Source organism: Phocoena phocoena, chromosome 14, assembly GCF_963924675.1.
Source record: "Phocoena phocoena chromosome 14, mPhoPho1.1, whole genome shotgun sequence".
Lineage (NCBI taxonomy): Eukaryota > Metazoa > Chordata > Mammalia > Artiodactyla > Phocoenidae > Phocoena > Phocoena phocoena.
In genome coordinates, this window is record NC_089232.1 from 41,763,270 (window position 1) to 41,786,096 (window position 22,827).

The window sequence follows — 22,827 nt, forward strand, 5'->3', positions numbered from 1 at the left end:
ATTTTTGTTTTCCCCTAAGCATCCAGAATACTCTTATAATTCTTGTCAAACTTAAAGAATCTTCAAGAAGGCTAACCCCATTCTGAGGGCAATAAAAATGGTAGGGTGTATGTCTTACTCATTTTTGCACAGCCTGCAGCCCCTTATAATGATGTTTTGCAAATACTTGGGTTCAAAAATGTAATGCACTGAGTATGATTGGAATCAAGTAACTGTGCAGTAAATATTAAGTTCTTTATTTAACCACCCCTTAGTAAAAGGGAATGGATAATTACCATTCCTCAGTTAGAAATATGTTCAGGAAGTGTTGTTAAAGAAAAATTAACTTCGGTTCATTAAGTCCATCAGCAATTTTCCCTCTTGTTTTGCCTTGGATATTTGTGAGTGCAGTGCAGAAGAACTAAGTCTGGTGTTGACTTGAGTCTGGTTTAATATACATATCCAAAAGGGTTCTTGGGACAATCAAGGCTAGTATGAGCTTGTTCGGTCAGACCTGTGAACCTAAAAACAAGCTTCCCTCCTGCCTCCAGTTGGCGCCAATTCTGCCTCCCGCCAAGCGGCATTTATTCTGGCTGACCCTGAGCTCAGGTGTCCCGAGTAGCCTCAGACCTTCATTTCTGCCCGCGGAAGCCTCGAAGTTTCTTCCCGCCAATGGCACGGGTTTCCGCCTCTCTACGCCCTAGGCGCAGGCAGGACTGCGCATGTGCGGGGCCCGGCGGCCGCTGGTGCGTCTCCGCGGACCGAGAGCCATGGCGGAGGCGGAAGCGAGCTTGCTGCGCCAGTTCCCACTGCTTCTACCCCAGAACCAGGCGAAAACCGTGTATGAAGGATTCATTTCAGCTCAGGTACTCGCCCGGGTGTTGTTCTTTCGCTAGGAGAGCCTCCTTCTGGCGGCGCAGCCCCGGCCCTGAAGTCTGTGACCGGAGGGGTTAGGGGCTCGAGTTTGTGGGGATTGAGAGGGGCGGCGAGTAAGGACTCTTAGGAGACTAGAAGTTTGAGAACCGTGGGCCGTTGCTGGAAACCCGTTCCTGGCTGTCGCCTCCACGCCTGGGCCGGGGTCGCTGCCCGGGACAGGACGCTGGGAGGCCCGCTTACGCGCCCGGGCGGGGAGAGGACGAGCCACGCTCCCTCGTCCCCGCCACTCGCAGAGTTTTGCCTCGCTCCTAACTGTGTCTGTCCCACGTTTGAACTTTTGTTTTAATTGGTCAGTTTTTTGCTTGTCTTTATTCTAACATGCCCCACCCCCACGAAGGTTGGAGGCCATTCAGAGGGGAGTCTGCGCTCCCGCATTATATTCGTGTTTCCTGCAGAAAGAACGTTTTGGAGGAAAACGTGATTTTGGCTCTCTGCCAAGTCCTGGTTACCGGGTCTCATCAGTTCGCGATGTTTTGTAGGAAATCTTGACCACCGAATTAATCACCTTTGCTGATTCCAAGTGGCCTCTCTTGTGGAGTTTATTACCCATAGTAAACACGTGTAGAGCTTTGAAGTTTACAAAGCGATTTCCAAGTACAATATCTCACTTAATCCTCAGGCCTCGGAGGCAGGAAATTTTTTAAAAAAGTCTTTATTCTCGTTTTACAGTTGAGTAAATCAAGGCATGGGAAAGTGGAGAGATTGTTACTTGTCCATGATCGCAACGGACTCCCTTAAACTCAGGCTATCTGATTCCACTCCTGGGTTTTTCCTTCTCTACACTGCATCAAGCTACCTTAGGTGAGAATTTTGAGTATAGACTTTGCTTCCTGGCCATTACATTCAACATTGTGCCCTCTCCCTGAACAGCGCACTTACTTTTTGAGAATAGGGGCCATATTCTAGGAATTAACGTGTGTTTTGAAGTTTCCTCAAGACACATAGTAATCTCTCAAAAATATTGAGTGAATTATTAAATTCACATGTTAAATGAAAATTTTACCTACCCCTAAGAATATTAAGTGTAGAACTAATCCTCATACACTGATTAAGGAAAGGTTAAAGACCATAGACTTGGACTTCTTCATTTGTTTTCGGATTCATTGTGACTCTCGCAGAAAGTAGAGGTTAAACGTCATTGTTACTTCTGGAATAAAGTTAATTCACGTTTTCCTTCCCCAGTTGGAAGTATTGATCTTGAATTACCTCGTTGGAAACTTTCACAGCATTTAGAAAAATTGAAGAGATGATACTAAGTTCCATTTTTATCAGAACCATGTTGTACCTAATTTTAGGCATTTTAAGGAAAGTATTTTGTATTTTATGTCTGTATCTGGTAAAGCCTCTTAGAAAATATGTGTAGCCATCAAAATTCAGATTAGATGAAATTATTTTATCCTGGCTATAGCTACAATTCTCATTTGTACTTGCTTTAAGCAGCTTGTTGAAATCCTAACCTAAAGATTTTATTTAACATTGTTTTGTTTTGGTGGAGCTGGTTTTGTCTAAAAATGTGTCTTGTATATAATTTCAAATTTATAGAAAAATAACAAGGATGTAGGAAGAATTTGAGTATACTCTTTAAGGGGGTTCACCATTTTACATTTGCCCCTTTTGATTTATTATTCTGAGTATGTGTATGTGGGTGGATGTGTACACACATTATTTCCTTGAACAGTTTCAGATTAAGTTGCAGACATAGTGTTCCTTTATTCCTGAATACTTAAGTGTATATTTCATGAGAACAAGGACATACCCATACATAACCACAATTGTCAAAATCAGGAAATTTAATCATCATATAATACCATTACCTAATCTGGAGTCCAAATTCACATTTTGTTAATGTTGCAATTATACATTTTTTATACCTCTTCCCAGCCCCTAACCATCTGATGTAAAATCTCACATTACATTTAGTTGTCGTGTCTCTTTAATCTGGAATAGTTCCTTAGTCTTTCTTCGTTTTTCATGAACTTGACATTTTTTGAGTACATGTTGGTCATTAGGTAGAATGTCCCTCAATTTAGATTTGTCTGATGTTTCTTCATCATTAAATTCAGGTTATGCAATTTTGACAGATATGCCACAGAAAGAATATTGTATCCTTTTTAGGGAGCGAGATGTCAGCAGGTGTCATTATTGATGTTATCTCTGATCACCTGTTTAAGGTAGCATCTGCCAGATTTTCCTATTGTAATTATTAAGTACTTATAGGAAGCTACTGTGAGGCATCAAACCCCCTCCTCCCCCACCCTGTTGTAGCAGCCATTGGCTCTTGTTTGAATCAGTTAATTGAGGTTTGCCAATGATGATTTTCTAACTCTGTCATTTCTTCTATATTTGTTAATTGGCATTCTGTGATAAAGAGTGGCTTTTCCTTTACCATTTATATCAGGCTCATGGATTTTAAAAATAATTTATCTAATGGATTATAATCCTTACTTCCCTATTTGATGTTGAAATTGTCCCAGATTTGGCCAGTGAGAGCACATTTTTATTGATATGTTTTTAACGATTTGCATTTTCCTATCAGCACTGTTTTAAAAGTGTCTTGTAAATACTGACATGTAGTGTTTTATCATCATTTTTTAGAACTTAATTTTAATTTGTAGTTCCCCTGCACCTGGGAGTTATTTAATAGAAGATTAAAATTTTTGCTCATGGAAGGTCTTGTTTCATTTTAATTTTGTCATTTCTAGTTTTATTGCATCATGATTAGACAGTGATGTTTATAAAACTTCAACTCTTTGTAACTTAATTGATCCTTTAATTTTAAATTTTATTTATTTGTTAGTGATCTGTGTGAATAAGTGTTTTCTCTATTATCGGGTTCTTTCTTTTCTCTTGAGTGAGCTTTGGTAGTCTGTTTTCTTCAAGGACTTTTCATTTCATCTGAGTTTTTGAATTTATTGGTTTTAAAGTTGTTTTTAATATTCTCTTATTATCCTTTTAATGGCTCTAGGATCTGTAATGATTACCTTTTGCTGTATTCCACACCTTAGTGGCTTAAAACAACAAACATTCATTATCTCACCTTTTTTATGGATCAGGAATTTGGATGTGACTTAGCTGGATGATCCTGGATAAGTGTTTCTCCTGAACTTGCAGTGAAGCTGTTGGCCAGGATGTCTCTTATCTAAAGACTTGACTAGAGCTGGAAAATTTGCTGCCAAGATTACTCATTCACATAGCTATTGACTTCAGGCCTCAGGTTTTTACTTCTGCTAGAGTCCTCAGTTCCTCACCACATGGACCTCCATAGTGTTGTTTGACTGTCATTACAGTATGGCAGCTAGCTTTCCCTGAGTAAGTGATAAAACAGAGATCAAGCAGAAAGCTGCACAGTGCTTTTTCTCCCCCAGCCTCTAAAGTTACACATTTACTTCTGTTCTATGCCGTTTATTAGAGGCAAGTCTCAAATCCAGTCCATATTCAAAAGGAGATGAGGCACCAACACTTAAAGGTAGAAGTATCAAAGAAATTATGAATATATTTTATAGATATCTCCTATGCCCATTCCTGATATTGGTATTTTGTGTCTTTTTTTTCCCTGATGCATCTGGATAGAGACCTATAAGTTTATTGATCTCTTCAGAGAACCTACTTTGATTTCATTGATTTTTCTCTATTTTCTGTTTCTGTTTCATTGATTCCTGATCTTAAATTTCCTAATTTGTTTGAGTGGAAGATTAGGTCATTGATAATGAGACCTTTTTCTTTTATAATGTAGATGTTCAGTGCTATATGTTTTCTTTCAAACATTGCTTTAGCTGTATCACACAAATTTTGGTATATTTTCTTTTTTTTTTTTTTTTACAGTTCAAAATACTTATTAATATTTTCTTTGACTTATAGGTTACTTAGAAGAACAATATATCTCTTAATATTGAGGATTTTCCAGATATCTTTTTGATATTGATTTATAATTTAGTCCCAGTATAATTCGTATGATTTGAATTCTTTTAAATTTATTGGAACTTATTTTATGGCCTAGAGTATGGTCTGTTTTGGTAAATGTTCTGTGCATACTTGAAAAGAATGTATATTATGCTGCTCTTGGATAGAGTGTTCTATAAATGTCAGGTCAAATTGGTTCATAACACAATTCAAGTTTTCTATATACTTACTGATTTTCTGTCTATTTGTTCAGTTAATGAAAGCGGGTGTTGAAATTTCCACCTACATTAGTCCCCCTTTATCTGCAGGGGATATATTATTCCAAGGCCCCAGTAGATGCCTGAAACTGTGGATAGTACCAAATCCTATATGTACTATGTTTTTTCCTATATATTCATACCTATGATAAAGTTCAATTTATAAATTAGGCACAGTAAAGGAATATCTAAATTGCCAGTGTCACTACTCTTGCGTTTTGGGGTCATTATTAACTAAAAGAAGGGTTACTTGAATACAGGCACTCAGATAGTAGGACAGTGGATCTTATAACCGAGACAGCTATTAAGTGACTAACAGGCCGATACCCTGGACAGAGTGATTCACATCCTGGGTGGGATGGAGTGTAGCAGCGTGAGATTCCATCATACTACTCAGAATGATGCCCAATTTATGACTTAAAAATTGTTTGTTTCTGGAATTTTTCATCTAATATTTTCAGTTGACCACAAATGACTGAAACTGCAGAAAGTGAGACTGTAGATAAGGGGGGGCTATTTTATAATTTTATTTTTCAATTTCTACTTTCATTTCTGTCAGTTCTTCCTTCATATATTTTGAAGTTCTTTAGGTACATAAACTTTTAGGATTGTAAGCACTCTTGCTGAACTGACTCCTTTATGATTCTGAAATGATCCTTTTTATCCTTGGTAATAATCTTTGGAATCTTGGCATTTATATTTTTTGATACTAATGTAGTGACTCCAGCTTTTTTTTTTTTGATTAATGTGGCATGGTTTATCTTATTCCATTCTTTATTTTATGCTTATTTGTGTCTTCATATTTAAAGTGGATTTCTTCTGGGCCTTGCTTTTTTATCCAATCTGATAATCATTGCTTTTTACTTGGGGGTTGTTTAATTAACCCTTTACATTTAATGTGAATGTTGATATGGTTGGGCTTAAATCTAGTATCTAGCTGTTTGTTTTGTATGTGTTCTATTATTTATTTTTTATATTTTCCCTGTTTTCTGCATTTTACATTAATTGAGTTTTATAATTTTGTTTTATCTCCTCTGTCAGCTTATTACCTGCTTTTTTTTTTTTTTTCTTAAGTAGTTGCTATATTTTGTCTCTCTTTTCTGGTGTTTGCTTTAGGGTTTACAATATGCATCTTTAATTTACCATAATCTACTTTCAAGTATACCTCTTCCCTTATGGTGTAAGAATCTTACAGTAGTTTACTTGTATTTCTAATCTCCTGGTTTTGTGCTGTTGTTGCCATATATTTTATTTCTGTTTATCTTATAACCTTCCCAATACAGTATTAATTCTCTTTTAAGCAGCTGATTAGCTTTTTTTTTTAATTAATAGACTTTTATTTTTTAAGAACAGTGTAGAGTTACAGATGAATTGAACAGATGGTAAGGAGAGTTCCCATGTACCATCTCCTTCCCCACACAAACGCAGTTTGTCCTATTATTAACATATTAGTATGGTACATTGTTACAATGAATGAACCAATATTGGTACCTTATTATTAACTCAGGTCTGTACTTTATTCATATTTCCTTTGCTTTTACCTAATAACTTTTTTTCTGTTCTGGATTCCCATCCAAGATACCATGTTATTATGTCTCTTTAGGCTTCTCTTAGCTGTCATGGTTTCCTTGTTTTTGCTGACTCTGACTTCTTTATGATTATGAAATGACCTGCTTCATTGAGGAATACTAGTCAAGTATATTGTAGGATACTACTCTACTAGAATTTGTCTGATGTATTTCTCATGAATAGGCTGGGGTTATGTGTTTTTGAGAGGAACATCACAGAGTTTAAGTACCATTTCATCACATCATATTAAGGGTACACATTGTCAATATGATTTATGACTGTTGATATTAACCTTGATCACTTGGCTGAAGTTGGGTTTGTCAGGTTTCTCTACTGGGAAGTTACTCTTTTTTCCCCCTTTCCGTACTGTACTCTTTGGAAGGAAGTCACTATGCGCAGCCCTCACTAAGGAGTGGGGAATTATGCTCCCCCTCTTTCAGGTGGGGTATCTATGTACAGTTGACCCTTGAACAATGCAAGGGTTGGGGTGCCAACCCTCATGTGCTCGAAAATCGACATATCACTTTACAGTCCGCTCTCTGTATCCATGGTTCTGCATCTGTGGATTCTGCCAACTGCAGATTGTATAGTACTACAGTATGTATTTATTGTAAAAAAAAAAAAAAAAAAAAATCCATGTATAAGTGGAACTGCACAGTTCAAACCCATGTTGCTCAAGGGTCAACTTAATTTATCTGGAGTTCTGTATGGGAGATTCATTTCTCCATTAATTCAATCATATCAGTATGGACGTATGGATATTTTACATTTTGAGTTATATTCCAATACTACTTTATTTGTTGCTCAAGTTGTTCGAGCTTTGGCACAGTCAGTTATCCTTTAAAGAGATTTTTAAAAATAAGAAAAAAGGTCTTTTATATTTACCTGTATATTTACTGTTTCTGATACTCTTGTATATCCAGATTTTTCACCTTGTTTCATTTACTTTCTTCCTGAAGTTCTTCCTTTAACATTTCTTGTAGTGCATGTCTGCTAGTGATGAATTCTTTCAGTTGTTTTCTGTCTCAAAAAATTGTTGATTTGGCCTTTTGAAAGATACTTTCACTGGGTATAAAGTTCTAGGTTGACTGTTTTTATTTTAGTGCTTTAGCAGTGTTGCTTCGCTGTCTTACATTATTATGTATGAGAAATCTCTACTCCTTTTTATCTTTGTTTCAGGAGTTGTGGCACATGGGCTCAGTAATTGTGGCTCGCGGGCTCTAGAACGCAGGCTCAGTAGTTGTGACGCACGGGCTTAGTTGCTCCGCGGCATGTGGCATCTTCCCAGACTAGGATCGAACCCATGTCCCCTGCAGTGGCAGGTGGATTCTTAACCACTGTGCCACCAGGGAAGTCCCAGTAGCTTAGTATTGATGGAGACATTATCTTTGTGTCTGTGAACAATTGCAATAGTTTATTAAATTCCTCATTCAAGAATACCCTCTTTTGTCTGCAAAGTGCAGTTTACTTTATGGATGAGTTTTTTGGGTAGTGTTGAAGGAGGAGTTGAGTGTTTTTATTTTGTTACAGAAGATCCTAAGTCTACCATAGTTGGTACTTTTCCCTCCTAACACCCAGTTTCCAAAGGATATCTCTTTTACCATCTTCTTCTACATTTCTTATCCAAGATGAGATCCTTGACTTTTGTGTTGATAATAAGTCCCCTCCCTGTAATTAGTGCTCTGATTTACCAGAAGTGTTTATTATTATTATTTGCACATAGTCCAGTCCCCTCTTCTGTCTTCCATGCATTTTTTTTTTTTTCTGAATCCCCTAGCTCTCTAAAAGGACTTGATGTGGGGGCCCCAGGGTGGAAACCACTGGAGCCCCAGGGTGGAAGACACTGGAAAGTGGTTTAAATTTTTCTTCTTAGAGGTAATTTTGAAGTTTATGGTATTCTCTTTCTTCTGATTCTGCCGAAGACATGGGATTTTTGTGGTTCTGTTTGTTCTTAATTTTGATGTATATAGTTTTTTGGAATGATACGTGGAGAGATTCAGATTTAGGCAACTGTCAGTACTTTTGTTCCCTGTAAGTCTGGAAAATCTGCTTCATGAGAGCAATTAACATTTTTTCTATGGTTTAACTAAAAAAAGATAATTTTGGACATTTTCTTGAATCAGAAAAGTATTATGGCATGTGACATGGCATTTGCCCTTTTAAAATGGTTGGATTTTGCAAATAAGGGACTTTGGAATTTTATTCTTTCACATAACAGATCAGTAGAGTAGTTTTACTATTTTTCATGTAAATTTTGAATTCCAGATTGTTCTTACACCTATGTGTGGGATGTCTGTAAAGTTAGGTTAAAGTTACTACATAATACCTTTTAGCGCTTTAATGAAATAGTGAATTATTGTTACTTGACCTTTTGAAAAGGTCAGTAGTACATTTTGTTTCATTTTTTTTAAAGGACATTTGAATGTAATGAAAGTCAGAACTGCAATATTACCATGAAAGTAAAGGTTATGGGGTACATTTAATTGTGTTCCTCTATTTTTGAAACTGCTTTGAGGGAGACTGCTAAAATTCTCGTGGTAATTGTTTTTCAAGAATTTTATTACTCTTTTTCATTTTATCCTGTTGGAGTAAAAGATTATATTTCTGTTTGTCTTTCTCTGCTTACCTTTGCTCAGACTTCATGTGTCTTATCCTATGTAAGGCACAAAGTTTAAGCTGCTCACCCGTGCACTTTCTCAAGAAAGTAAAACTGAATATATTTCTCAGAGAACGGTCCTTCTTTCCTTGGAAAGATTCTTGAGTAAAATTTGGTCTTTTCAAATGTATAGTTAATGAATATTTAAATTAAAATAACTTAATATTTTAGGGGTTTTATTAAAGTTCTGCGAGTGTGGGAGAATTAAACATACTCTGATTTATGAAAATATTTCTGTCTATATATTTAGATTATTTAAATATATTTCCTCTTTATTGAACTCTGGAAAATTACAAATATGAAGCCTATAATTATTATATATTACTTTACATTATGATTTTTTCTTCTGTATTCAAAGCAATTTGAAGGAATTTCCTTTTTCTTTATTTCCTAAGAAATAACGTTTAAATTTCTTCTTTATGTCTACATTAACAATTTCTTAGTATTTCTTATTTATGTGAGTAAATTTTTCTTTAAAAACAAAATCCTATCTTAGTGTTTTGATTACCCAACAATCACAAAGTTTCTGACAGACATTTTTGAGTTATTTTCCCTCAAATGCACGATTCTGTTGCTTATATTTTAGCAAGTATTTGGATAAAGTTGATACCTTTTAGAAAATAAAGGAAAATATTGCCTTTTTTATGTGATTCTGTTTGACTTCTCTTTAAGTGAAAGATGAAATGAATCTTCTTTTTTGAATGAACCTTCTTAATGTTTCCCACAGGGAAGAGATTTCCATCTTAAAATATTGCTGCCCAAAGATTTACAACTGAGGAATGCAAGGTGATGTGGTGTTTTGCTATATACTGTACATGCATCTTGGTGGGATGAGCAGTCGTTAATCTGGTATAAGCTGATTCTAGTCATCAGAGTTCTGCCTAAAATGCTTATTAATCAGTTAACCAGAAGCATTTCTGATTTTTCCAAATCAGTGTGCTTTGTAAATGATTTTCCCTGGTGTTGAAGTGTTTTTCAATGGTAACACATTCTCTAACTTATTTATTTTTTAGTTAAAGCAGTGAACAACAAGTGAGAATATTTGGAGAATAAAAAAGAATTAGAAAACTTTGTTTCCAGCTTTTGACTGATGTTAATTATGTGTATGTTCAGTCGTGGGAAGACCCCCAGTTCGGTCCTGATAGAAATTAGGTGTCAACATGGGCTGTTGGTATGGACAGCCCTTCAAGGAATGTCAAGAGACAAGATTAGAAATTTAGGATTTAGGTAGCACCTAAAATCTCTTTTCTGCTCCAGAATATCTGAGGGTAGGAAGGGAGGAAGAATCCAGAGACAGTTACAGTAGAACTGACAGGATTTTGTGACTGGTTAGAACTGGCAGGTAAGACAGAAAGAGGAGTGGAGGATTCTTTTCAAGTTCCTAACTCGGATCACTAAGCTAGAGAAGAGATCACAGATGGGAGAAGTAGAAGAGGAGTTGTTTTAAGACATATCAGATGTTAAATATCAAGAGGAGATTTTTAGTAGGTAGTAGTGGTTTGGTGTGGAACTTGAGCATGAAACTTGGAATGGAGACGTATGTAGAAGTCACAGTAGGCATAGGATTTGGGGCCATGAATATGGATAGACTTTCTAGTGCCTGCATGGATAGAGTGAGAAGAGAAAGCCAGTGACAGAATCTTGAGGGTAGAGCAGTGTTTAAAGGACTGGTAAATAAAGAGGACCTTGGAAGAAGACAAAGGATTGACCAGAGTAGTAACAGGAAAACTTCAACAGTTGTCTCTGAAGCCAAAGAAAGAGAGGCTTAGAAGGGGAATGGTTAACAGTGCTGACTGTTGCAAAGGGATCAAGTTAGATTGCATAGGTTTCATGTAGTGGTTGAAGCCAGCTTTTATTGGGGTTTTGGGAGTGGGTAAGTGGATAGAAAGGAAATGTAAACAGTATAAACTACTTTGAAGAACAGGAGTGGCCAGAGAAGGGTGTGTAGTCAAGGAGGAGTTATAATTATGTGGTTTTTTAAAAAAATAAGATTTGCTTGAACAAGTTAATATTATGGAGAAAAAAAAACAAGTAGCAGAAAATAAGGATACCACAGTAAAGGGATAATTAGTGAATTGATGCGATTGAATTGGTGGGAAGGGGTGGAAAGCACATTTGATGAAGGGGTTTCCCGTGGGCTGTTGAATGAACTACTCTGCCTCTATGATAGGAGATAGCAGTGGAAATGAGGGTTAGCAGACCAAGAATGGAGGGTCATGATGGTGTGAAAAGATCATGGTTGGGAAAACTCTGAGGGGCTTTCTACTTCTAGGTAAGTAAAAGCAATTCCTAGAAGAGTTACTTACCTAGTAACATTGAGAGTACAGCTGAGGTGAGCCAGTAGATAGACGAACATTAACTTATCACTACTTACACAAGTAAAAGTATGTCCTTAATCTGGAATTGAAAGAATAGATTGCTACACATGCTTTCGCAAATACAAGTTCTGTTTATTATGATCAAAACTGTTGTTTTTATTTAACCTCTCTTGGAGAAGAATCCAATTCAAGAAAACTTTGCTTTGGATATGTTAACATTTTTTTTAAAAAGTACTGTTTTGTTTGCATGTTGTTTGCTGATTGCAGTTATTTATATTTTGAATAAAATTAGTACCGACAGTTGGAAGACATGATTTTCAACAGTACCCCTGATAAAAATTTTATTAACTTGTCAGCATTATCTTTGTCATTCTTTTCTACGTATGTACATGTTTGAGTTAGCATACAAATAAGTTTTTCCTTTTAATTCTGAACAATGAATAAACCATGTTGTTCCATTAAAATTTTAGATTACTATGTAGTTGGCAGCTGAAAGCAATTCTTAATGGATATCATCATGTAGTGCAACAGGTAAGTCCTTTAAAAGGTTTGTTTTAAGCGAGGGTAAGAAGTTACTAAATATACTCTATTTTAAAGACCTATTTTGCAGAGTGTTACAGCTGGTTTAGTAGTTGCTGAATTCTGTAGGTTTCACCTCTATCTAGCAAATATTTTAAGGATCCATATTTTATATAAAACGTTTCCTGTCTCAGAATCCTCAGCACATCTCCGGCCAGCATTTGTGTCGAAACTTTATTTCCATCCTTGAGACTTTAGGGTCTTCAAATGCATACACCCCATCCACCTGAATAGCGGTGGTACCAAAAAATCCCAGGACCCATTTGGGAGTTGAAGGATATCTGTGGCAAAATGCAATTGTAGTTCAAGATTAGCAACAGAAAAGGTGAAGTGGAAATCACTTAGGATCATGCATGCATATGTAATGAGAGTAGATGTAAAGGCGGCATAGGTGCGATATAGGCAGGATTTATTTAGTTATTCTTTATTTTTAAAAAATTTTATAACTGTAAGTTTGTACTTTTGACATCCTTCACCCACCATCCACCTCTCCATCCCAGTTCAGTTATTCTTAATGTTTAGGTTCCTCTACCTGAAAATTCCTTCAAAGATTTTTGTTTGTTTCTCTAATCAATTACTGAAGGAACTGAAAATAATGAAATGCCTCTTGTAGGAAAATAAATGGAAGTAGAACTGCCTTTCTTTTAATGCTTTATTCAGTTGTGTGTTTTTCCTGATTTCCTATACTTACTCTCTTAAAGCAGGTTATTATCTATGAAACTGACAATGACAGTTACTCTCACTTAAGGCGGTACTGAACCACAAAGAAATATAGGAAATAAACTATTTGATTTGTAGAATGTAGGCTGTCGCTGCTGGCAGTATAATTACAGCAGATTTTTAAGGGGATGTTTAAATTATTTCCCTCTGTTTTCTCTTCACCACCCCTTCCCCATCCACTGAGACTATATTGTATACTAAAGTTTAAGAAATGAATCTAATGAAATATCTAAATAGCTTGAAGAAAAACTGTTAATGAAGACTAATAATAATAATAAATTCTATAACAGTTTTTCTCCACCAATTCGCCAAGAGAATTCCTAGAAAAAGTTCCAATTACTGATCTCCTACCTGCCCTCCAGTTGGTCATGTACAACCCAGTATTAGTTTCAGTCTTTGTTTTATTCCAAAGTCCAGTTGAATGTTACTATTCTTTCCTTGTATCATTTTTAACTTTAGTAAATATGGGTTGGGGGGGTCAGCAATTTTTTTCTGTGAAGAACTGGATAGTACATTTTTCAGGTTTTGTGGACCCTTAAGATCTCCGGCATAACTACTCTACTGTGCCCTTGTAGCACCAAAAGCAGCCTCGACGAGAGGTGAATGAATAGATGTGGTTGCATTTCATTATGACTCTGTTTACAAAAACAGCTATTGGGCTGGATTTAGCCTCTGAGCTGTAGTTTGCACACTTTGGTATAATTTATTATTCCTCTCTAGTAACCTACAGGGGAGATATTGTATAGAAGAAGGGAAAGTCAAAGACTTGTTCCACAAACATGTGCCCACACAAAGCTGTGTTAAGATGTGAATCATATGTCTCATGTATTGTTGAAATATCTTCGATTATTATTTTTCTCATGTAAAGACAGAAATTTACATATCCACTTCAGAACTGTGTGGTGGTAGTGCAGTGCATCAGAAAAAGTAACAAAAATAACATTTTGATTTCAAGCAGAGAAATGATGTAGAGATTTGTCTAAGAAAGCAATTTTAAATGAGAATTTTTTTTGCTTTCTTTAATTCTATAATAATTTTCTTTTAAGAATCAGATTTCTAGGAAATGGAGCCATGACACTTTAATTCATTATATTTCAGAAGTTATTTCCTTTTTGCCATTTTATTGTAACTGTTCTACCTTATTGAAAGATTGACTCTTTTTGAATTAATACGGGTTAGTTGTGAAAGGACAAAATTAACAATTATAGGTAGTCTTTATTAAGGTAAAGGAAAAAATTAAAATAGGCAGTTTTATTGATTAGTTGTTAATTTATTGCTCTGACTAGATTCTTTTAATTGTATAGATTTCCTGATTTTTATATTTTATGCTCCTCTTAACAGTCCATTCATACTTTTTTTTTTGGTAAGTAGTGCTGTGGTTTGCTAGATTGCTAAACTTGACAGTAGTCAGTGCTGAAGAAATAGAGGAATGTGTGAGATTTTAAGTGGCATTCTTACATAATTCAGTATATCTCACCAAAATAGATTTGAGGGCTTTAATTACTCTTTCAGAATGAAATTGGTAGGAATAATAGGGTTGATGACCAATACTTTAATTCTTATACTTTTAAGATGTAGATAGCTAATATTTTTTTCCCCATATTCACATGGACTTGGATTTTATTTCCATTTCAGCACGTGGAATATTCATTGTACACATGAAATTAATTGGAAATGTTGTTTTGATCTAGAGAATGCAGCACTCTCCTGATCTAATGAGCTTTTTAGTGGAGTTGAAGATGGTTTTGGTAAGAATTTGTTTCCTAACACTGTCACCGTATGCTGTAAATCTTGAATGTTTTTGTAATTCCTTTAAAAACCAAATGATTAGAACTTAAAACTTCTCAACTCCCAGTCATTAATGTCTTATTTTACTCTGTGCATAAATACAGATGGTACTTTTCTGAAAGTAAAGGAGTAGGAGTAGAACTATGTGTAAGAACCAATTTGATTGTATCCTAAACTGGGAACACTTGATAACTAGTCTTGCACAGGTGGTGAAGAAATAAAATGTACTTCTGGTCTGTTAGAGAATGTCACATCTACAGAGAGATTAAAAAGTCACACATAAAGATATAATGCAATGTGTAAATAATTTTGTATACAACTACAGATTTCTGAAAAGTTTGTTAGGCTTCATTCCATATATACAGTTACATATGATAATTGATTATTCAGTTAACTGTACATAAAATACTTGATTAACAGAAGAGGGAAGACTACAGGAAATACCCACGGGCCCATGACCTAACTTCAAAGTTTTGCCAATCATATTTCTTCCCCTGCTCTTTTAGGAGAAAGGGACTGGAGCACTTTAAAAGAAACCCTGGATGTTGTATCCATTTCTCCATAATATGTCAGATTATACGTCTAACACTTAAAGAGTTTTTTTGTCTGTTTTAAAATATGCTGTTATAATGCCAGTAAAGTTAGTGCTAATTCTTTATAGCTGCTCTGTTTGTATCAGTAGGCAAACACAGTCCACACATTATATTTAGTTGATATGTCTCTTAAGTTTCTTAATTACTTCCTATAGCAGCGTCTCCTCTTCCCCTCACCATTTTTTTTTTCTTCTTCTCGTGCCATCTACTCATTGAAAAGCCAGATTATGTGTCCTATAAAATTTCCTGCGTTCTGGATTTGGTTTATTAGATATTCATGGCGTCTTTTAACATATTCTTCTACCTTTTTTGTAATCTGGCAGTTAGATCTAAGGGTCTCCACAGAATTGGGTTCATTTGCTCTGGTAAGAATACTTTGTGCTCTGTACTTCTCACCCTGCATCAGGAGGTACATGGTGTCTGATAGTTCCTCGTTTAGAGGAGTTAAGATTGATCAATAGGTTTAGATCCATCTAATATAAAGTTTCCCATCAGCCTATCACCTACTGATTTTAGCTTCCAATGACAGTCATTGACTACATCCACTCTTTCATTAGGGATTGCAAATGGTGATTTTTAAAAATCCATCATCTATATTTATTAGCTGAAAATCTTTTACAGAGAAGAATTTCCCTTCATCAGTTATTTGGTTAATTTGTGGCATAGCTTATACTGGAGAGATAGGATAAATGCTTGTTTCTTTTTCCTTTTTTTAAAAAGTCAATTTTTAGAATAATCAGTTGGTGCCTAGCAACTCGAAACTAATGCTTTTTTAAAATATTATTATGAACCTGTGAGTTTTTTAATATTTTATTAACTTTAGTCCATTGCAGTCATTATTTAGTGCTTAAACTGTACCATTTTTGGTCAGTGTAAGCCCCTTCATGTTGGCTCCTGAGTTCTTTTAACACAACCCAAGCTTTGCTTTATGACACCATTTGCCCCAGTTTCATTGTCATCCTATTTTTCCGAAGAGCTGTGGTTTTTTTTGTAGGAAATGGTATTTGAATGCCACAGTCTCAAAACTGGAGTGTTCATTGGTATTAATTCTAGGCCTTTTCAGTGGACAAAGCCTGAAAAAAATGCTTTTTAGAAAGAAAACAATCATGAGTTCATTTCAAAATTTTCATTTCAAATTTGGCATAGGGATTTTACTTCTTTGACTTTATGCTTATATCTCTTTTTAATCTGAAAATTTTCATTTCGAATATTAACATAGTCATTTTATTATGTTTTTACTTGTATGTTTTACTTATGCTTTTCCCATATCTATAAAATATTTCTTTATATTTGTTTTACAAAATTACAATACCGATATATAGCTACTGACAACTGAAAGCAGTTTGATATTTCTTTGTGGTTCTTTTTTGAGGCCTTCTTATTGTTAGGAGCAGCTGCCACATATTCAGAGCTTATTTACTTGCTAGATTCGTCTTGAGTCCTTTTTTTAATCCTCATAACAACCCGCTGAGGTGGCGCTTTGGTGAAAAGTTTGGGATCAAAATAAAGAGTATAAAAAAAAATCAGATTCTAAAGTTTTAATTTTGACTAATAAATTTGTAAACCCTAATTAATAAGGATTATCAACATTCATTATCAATTTCGTCAAAGGCCACAACAGGATAACCTTAAAAAATGTAAGGTGAAGAAGTGAAGCGTATTTTGGTTTACATCTCCTTGACATTGAACAAGTTTGAAAAGTTCCTCCTTTTATCATAATTTTGATAACCTGTACAAATAGGACGAAGGCAGTGATCCCCAACCTTTTTGGCACCAGGGAGTGGTCTTGTGGAGGACAATTTTTCCATGAAGCTGGGGGGTGGGGGGGTGGGGGAGATGGGGGGATGGTTCAGGCGGTAATGCCAGCCATGGGGAGCCGCAGATGAAGCCTTGCTCACTTCCCCCGCCGCTCACCTCCTGCTGTGCATCACCTCCTGCTGTGCATCACCTCCTGCTGTGTGGCCCTGTTCCTAACAGGCCTCAGACCAGTCAGCGGCCTTGGGGTTGGGGATCCCTGGAGTAAGGGAACCAGAGTAAAAACTGTATATACTGTGGCTCATTACTACTGAAGCTAACTTTAAGCTCTATCGGTCATTTAATTTTGAAGAAATACTCATTAGTTTAAAATAATTGGAGATTGATCTCCAATTCACAATATTCTATTTAGTACATTTGTTATTGCATTTCTGAGTAAAATGAGATCCTGTACTTCAGCTTTCTGAAGAAATTGTGGACAGAGTTGGTGATACTATTGCACATTTATGGCACTGTACCTAAAAATGTAAGAATTTGTAGTTTATTGGGTTGTATTGTTAGTAATAGGGTTCATTTAATATAATCATTTAATATAATTTAATTCATTTAATATAATAATATAATAAACTTTCTCAAGTTTTGAGAAAGTATTGAGAATGTTGCCCAAATGAAATCAGTAGGTGTTGATCTTATTTCAGGAAATTTTGTTAAATCTCTCATGGAGTTTCCTAGTAATAATTAGGCGTATAGTAGGAGCTTGTACATATCTGATAAATGAACAGTTGTTTTTTTGCGGTATGTGGACCTCCCACTGTTGTGGCCTCTCCCGTTTCGGAGCACAGGCTCTGGACGCACAGGCTCAGCGGCCATGGCTCACGGGCCCAGCCGCTCTGCGGCATGTGGGATCTTCCGGGACCGGGGCACGAACCCGCGTCCCCTGCATCGGCAGGCGGACTCTAAACCACTGCGCCACCAGGGAAGCTCTGAACAGTTGTTTTAAAAGAACTCAACAGGGTAAATTATTTTATTCCTTTTTTTATGGCTGAGTCACTGAGTGCCTAAGGCCTCAAAACTTGGAAATGTTTAAAATTAGGAATTAAAACCTGTTTGTAAAGCCTGTGTTCTTTCTACTATGTACCTTTGCTTCCTTGTCCACAAAGAACACTTTGCTTCTCTGCCTTTGCCCTTTTCTCTGTTACAGTTCTAAAATAGGAATAACTTGTCTGACCCAAGGTAGAAGGCAGAGTTTACAAATGTCATATACCTAGATTAAAGTACATTTTTATTATTATCCAAGTTTATTTTAAACTTCAGTATACGTGAATAGTAGGAATTAATATTTTTGAATTAAAAAAATTTGCAAATAAATACTGTATAGCTATTACATCTATAAGTCTAGGAACAGTATTGACATTAGTAGTGATATTAGTAACAGGATAATCTTAATAGTACAAATTTATTTCTGTGGACCATCAGGCTATCTATATACAGCATTAGGTATTTAGTTTATAAAAAAGCAGTGTACTTTTTGTCTTGTGGGAGCTTCCCTTCTAATTCACATTGATGTTCTGGGCTTTACAAACCTGCTTTCACAGTTTGGTTTGTTTGCTTGTTTTTATCCTAAAGCAGATTTAGAACTCTATTAAAGTAGTTTCAGTAAACAGTCCTGATTTTGAAACGCTATTTTGTAAAAATCTATTCTTTCTAGTGTTACCTCAATTTAATTGTCTCCTATCCTTGTTTAAAAAAAAAAAGGATAAGGACTACTAAGTATATACTTAAACAAATAAAAATTTAAACTTATTATTAGGGTTACCAGAAGTATTTATAATTTTTATACTTCTTCCCATCTGGTTTTGTTATTTATTATATCTGGTTTTTAATTTCTTTATTGGTTTTTATTAATTAATTTCTGGTTTTATTATTTCTTTTTATAATAACCTTTTGATAATCCAGACCTTGTGAACATCTGTATAGATACATTTATTTTTACTTTCCAAATAAGGTATTTGTCTAGGTTAGCACCTTTGAAATAACTGGTAATTTTCAGCCTCAGCAACTCTAGTGATATTTGTATTGCTTGTAAAAATGTAAATTTTAGTTTTGTGTGGGGGAACATAAACCATCTTAAAGATATCACGGGTGGGCTTAGCAGGGAAAGGAGCTGTGATCTAGCCAGATAGATGACAAAACACTTAGCTGGTCTGGGAGTAATACAGCATGTAAGTCAGTGAAAGAAATTAACAGGTATATATTTATTGTGATAATGAAGGGTTTTTGTAAGAATGTGATTCACAGAGGTGTGCAAATGTATCAGTCTAGGCAATATACAGAGTTCAGGCTTTTCTTTAAAGGTACATGTTTCTTTATATCAACAGGAGTAGAAAAATAGTGAAGCCTTGAGAATGAGGAGGTTTTGTGTGTGTGTGTGTGTGTGTGTGTGTGTGTGAATTTTTTTCATCTCTGATAGGCATAATAGTCTAGGAGAACATGAGAGTCTTAAGTTTGTATGGTGTAATAATTGACAGTTTTACATGACCTTCAGTACAGTCCTTTACCCTTTTCATGTCTTTTTTTATGAGAAGGGGAATCATTCAGCTGGATTTTCCATAAAAATAATGGATACTTTAGTTAGGCGCAAAGATTACAGAATTGTGTTTCATAATCAGGTACTAATAATTCATTGTGTAGCATTCCGAAGCTGATTCAAGTTTTTTCTTTTAAACAGGAAGTTGCTCTAAAGAATAAAAAAGAGCTGTATGTACTACCTCCTCCTCCCCAGTTCTACTCAAGCCTTATTGAAGAGATAGGAACTCTTGGTTGGGATAAGTATGTCCATTTTAAGATGTTTTAGAAATGCCTTTCTCTTATGCATTTCAATTTAAGATATGTGCAGTTTTAGCAATTTATTTTGCACTGTTTTTAGTCAAAAGTGTCATGTAGTTAGAGTATCTGATGCTTATTGTGGCTGTGAATTAAAGGTATATCATCATAAAAAAATTGACCTACAAGGTAGCATTCTAAATATAATTTGGAAAAAAATAACATTTTTATGTACACAGTAAATTGTTACCATATTTTCACTGAACATATAACGTTTTTTTTTTCTTTTAGTGAGATATAATTGACAAAATTTTTACATACTTAAAGTGTGATGATTTGATATACCTATACATTGTGAAAGGATTGCCACAATTGTATTAATTAACATTCATCACCTCACATATTTGCCTTTTTTTCTGACAGTTTTTCTGTTGCTATTATATGGAGGGGAGAATTTTAGGAACTTCTGACTGCCATTTTCACTGACATCACCCAATATATTTAGTTTTATGTCTATTATCTTGCTGTATGTTTTCTATATTTGTCTCATGTATTTTGTGTTTTTTTCTTCATCTGCCTTTATTTGAATTAATCACAATTTTTATTATATTTTTCTTTCTATTAACTTGTTAGGTTTTTTTTAAATTATTTTAGAGGTTACCTCAGAGATTACAACATACACATAGCAAAATATACATTGTTATCTTTACCAATTTTCTTATATTGCGAAGATCTAAAACTCTTGAATGCATCTTCTCCCCTTTGTTGTGTTGTTGTTATAATGCATTTTAATTCTATATTTAAATTTGACAAACATTGTTGTTTTTAAAGTCAGTATTTTTATACACACACAATTATTTCTCCCAGTGTTCTTCATTCCTTCCTTATTGCATTTCTATCCTGTCTAGAGTAATTTTCCTCCTGACTAAAGAATTCCCTTTAATGTTTGTTTATTGAGATAAAATTGACACAGAACATTATATTAGTTTCAGATGTACAACATACTGATTCAATATATGTATGTATTATGAAATAATCACCACAAGAAGTCTAGTTAACATGCATAAGTACACAGTTACATATTTTTTTCTTGTGATGAGAATGTTGAAGATTTATTCTCTTAGCAGCTTTCACATATACAATCCAGTTGACCCTTGAGCGTCACGGGGTCTTATATGCAGATTTTTTTCCAATAAATGTACTACAGTACTATCCGATCTGCTGTTGGTTTAATGTGTGGATGTGGAACTGCAGATATGGAGGGTCAACTGTGAAGTTATAGGTGGATTTTCGACTGTGTTGGGGGTTGGTGCACCTAACTGCCATGTTGTTCACGTCAGCTGTTCGATATTATTAGCTGTAGTCACCATGCTGTACATTACACTCCCACTAATTACTTTCTAACCGGAAGTTTGTGCCTGTTGACCTCTTTCACTCATTTCACCCACCCTCCACACCCATCTCTGGCAACCCCCAATCTTTTCTCTGTATTTATGAATTCAGTTTTTTGTTTGTTTGTTTTGCGGTACGCGGGCCTCTCACTGTTACGGCCTCTCCCGTTGCGGAGCACAGGCTCCAGACGCGCAGGCTCAGAGGCCGTGGCTCACGGGCCCAGCCGCTCTGCAGCATGTGGGATCCTCCCGGACTGGGGCACGAACCCGTGTCCCCTGCATTGGCAGGCGGACTCTCAACCACTGCGCCACCAGGGGAGCCCTATGAATTCAGTTTTTTAGGGTATGTTTTTAGATGCCACATTATAAGTGAGATCATACAGTATTTGTCTTTTTCTGTCTGACTTATTTCACTTAGCATAATGCCCATTATAGGTCATCCAGGTTGTTGCAAATGGCAGGATGTCCTTTTTTATGGCTGAAAAGTATTCCACTGTGTGTGTGTGTATATATATATATATATATATATATACGACATTTTATTTGTTCATCTGTCAGTAGACACGGGTTGTTTCCATGTTTTGGCTATTGTAAATAATGCTGTAGTGAACACGGGTGTGCAGATATCTCTTAGACATTGTGATTTTGTTTCCTTCGGACATATACCCACAAGTGGAATTGCTGGATCATATTGAAGTTCTGTTTTTAATTTAGAGTGCATACACATTTATAATTGCTGTATCTTCCTTGTGGATTTTCCCTCATCATTAAATGTTTCTTTTTGTATCTAGCAATATTTCTTACCTTAATGTCTACTTTGTTAGATATTAGTATAACTCTACTAGATTTTAATGCTCTGTTGAAATTCCCCATCTTTTTCTGTTTTTTTTTTTATGGTTGTTTTAAAATTTTTCTACCTACTCCCATAATCTAGATCCCCTTGAGTCTCTTTTTCTTTTTTTCTTTTTTTCTTGTGGTTTTCTGTCATATAGTCCTGGATCTTGGCATTCCTAGTGCTTTTATTAATTTTTGTTAATAGGCTTAATTTTTTTAGAGTGGTTTTAGGGTCATTGCAAAATTAGGAGGGTACAGAGATTGCCCATGTACTTTCTGCCCCTAAATACACGCATAGACTCCACCATTATCAGCATCCCCCATCGGAGTGGTACATTTGTTACAATAGATGAGCCTACATTGACACATTGTTATCACCATTGTTATCACCCCAAAACCATAGTTTATATTAGGCTTTACTCTTAGTGATGTACATTTTATGGTTTTGGACAAATGTATAAAGACGTGTATCTGTCATTATAATATTGTACAAAGTAGTTTCATTGCCCTAAAAATGCTTTATGCTCTACCTATTCATCCCTCCCTCTCCCCTGACCCTTGGCAACCACTGTTCGTTTTACTGTCTGCATAGTTTTGCCTTTTCCAGAATATCATATGGCTGGAATCATACATTATGAAGCCTTTTCAGATTGGCTTATTTCACTTAGTAATACGTATTTAAATTTCCCCTCAGTCTTTTCATGGCTCATTAGCTCATTTGTTTTTAGC

The 22,827-nt window shown here is 35.5% G+C and overlaps 1 protein-coding gene across 1 annotated transcript in view; it reads left to right on the plus strand.

The window, feature by feature from the left end:
* Positions 1–734: 734 nt before the first annotated feature.
* FANCL (FA complementation group L) overlaps positions 735–22,827 on the plus strand; it is a 78,111-nt gene continuing 56,018 nt past the window's right edge. Inside the window, exons 1-5 of the mRNA XM_065890618.1 lie at positions 735–845; positions 10,025–10,083; positions 12,086–12,146; positions 14,606–14,662; positions 19,779–19,879. Coding sequence (XP_065746690.1) covers positions 750–845; positions 10,025–10,083; positions 12,086–12,146; positions 14,606–14,662; positions 19,779–19,879 — 374 coding nt within the window. The 5' untranslated portion in view covers positions 735–749. The remainder of the gene's footprint in view (positions 846–10,024; positions 10,084–12,085; positions 12,147–14,605; positions 14,663–19,778; positions 19,880–22,827) is intronic.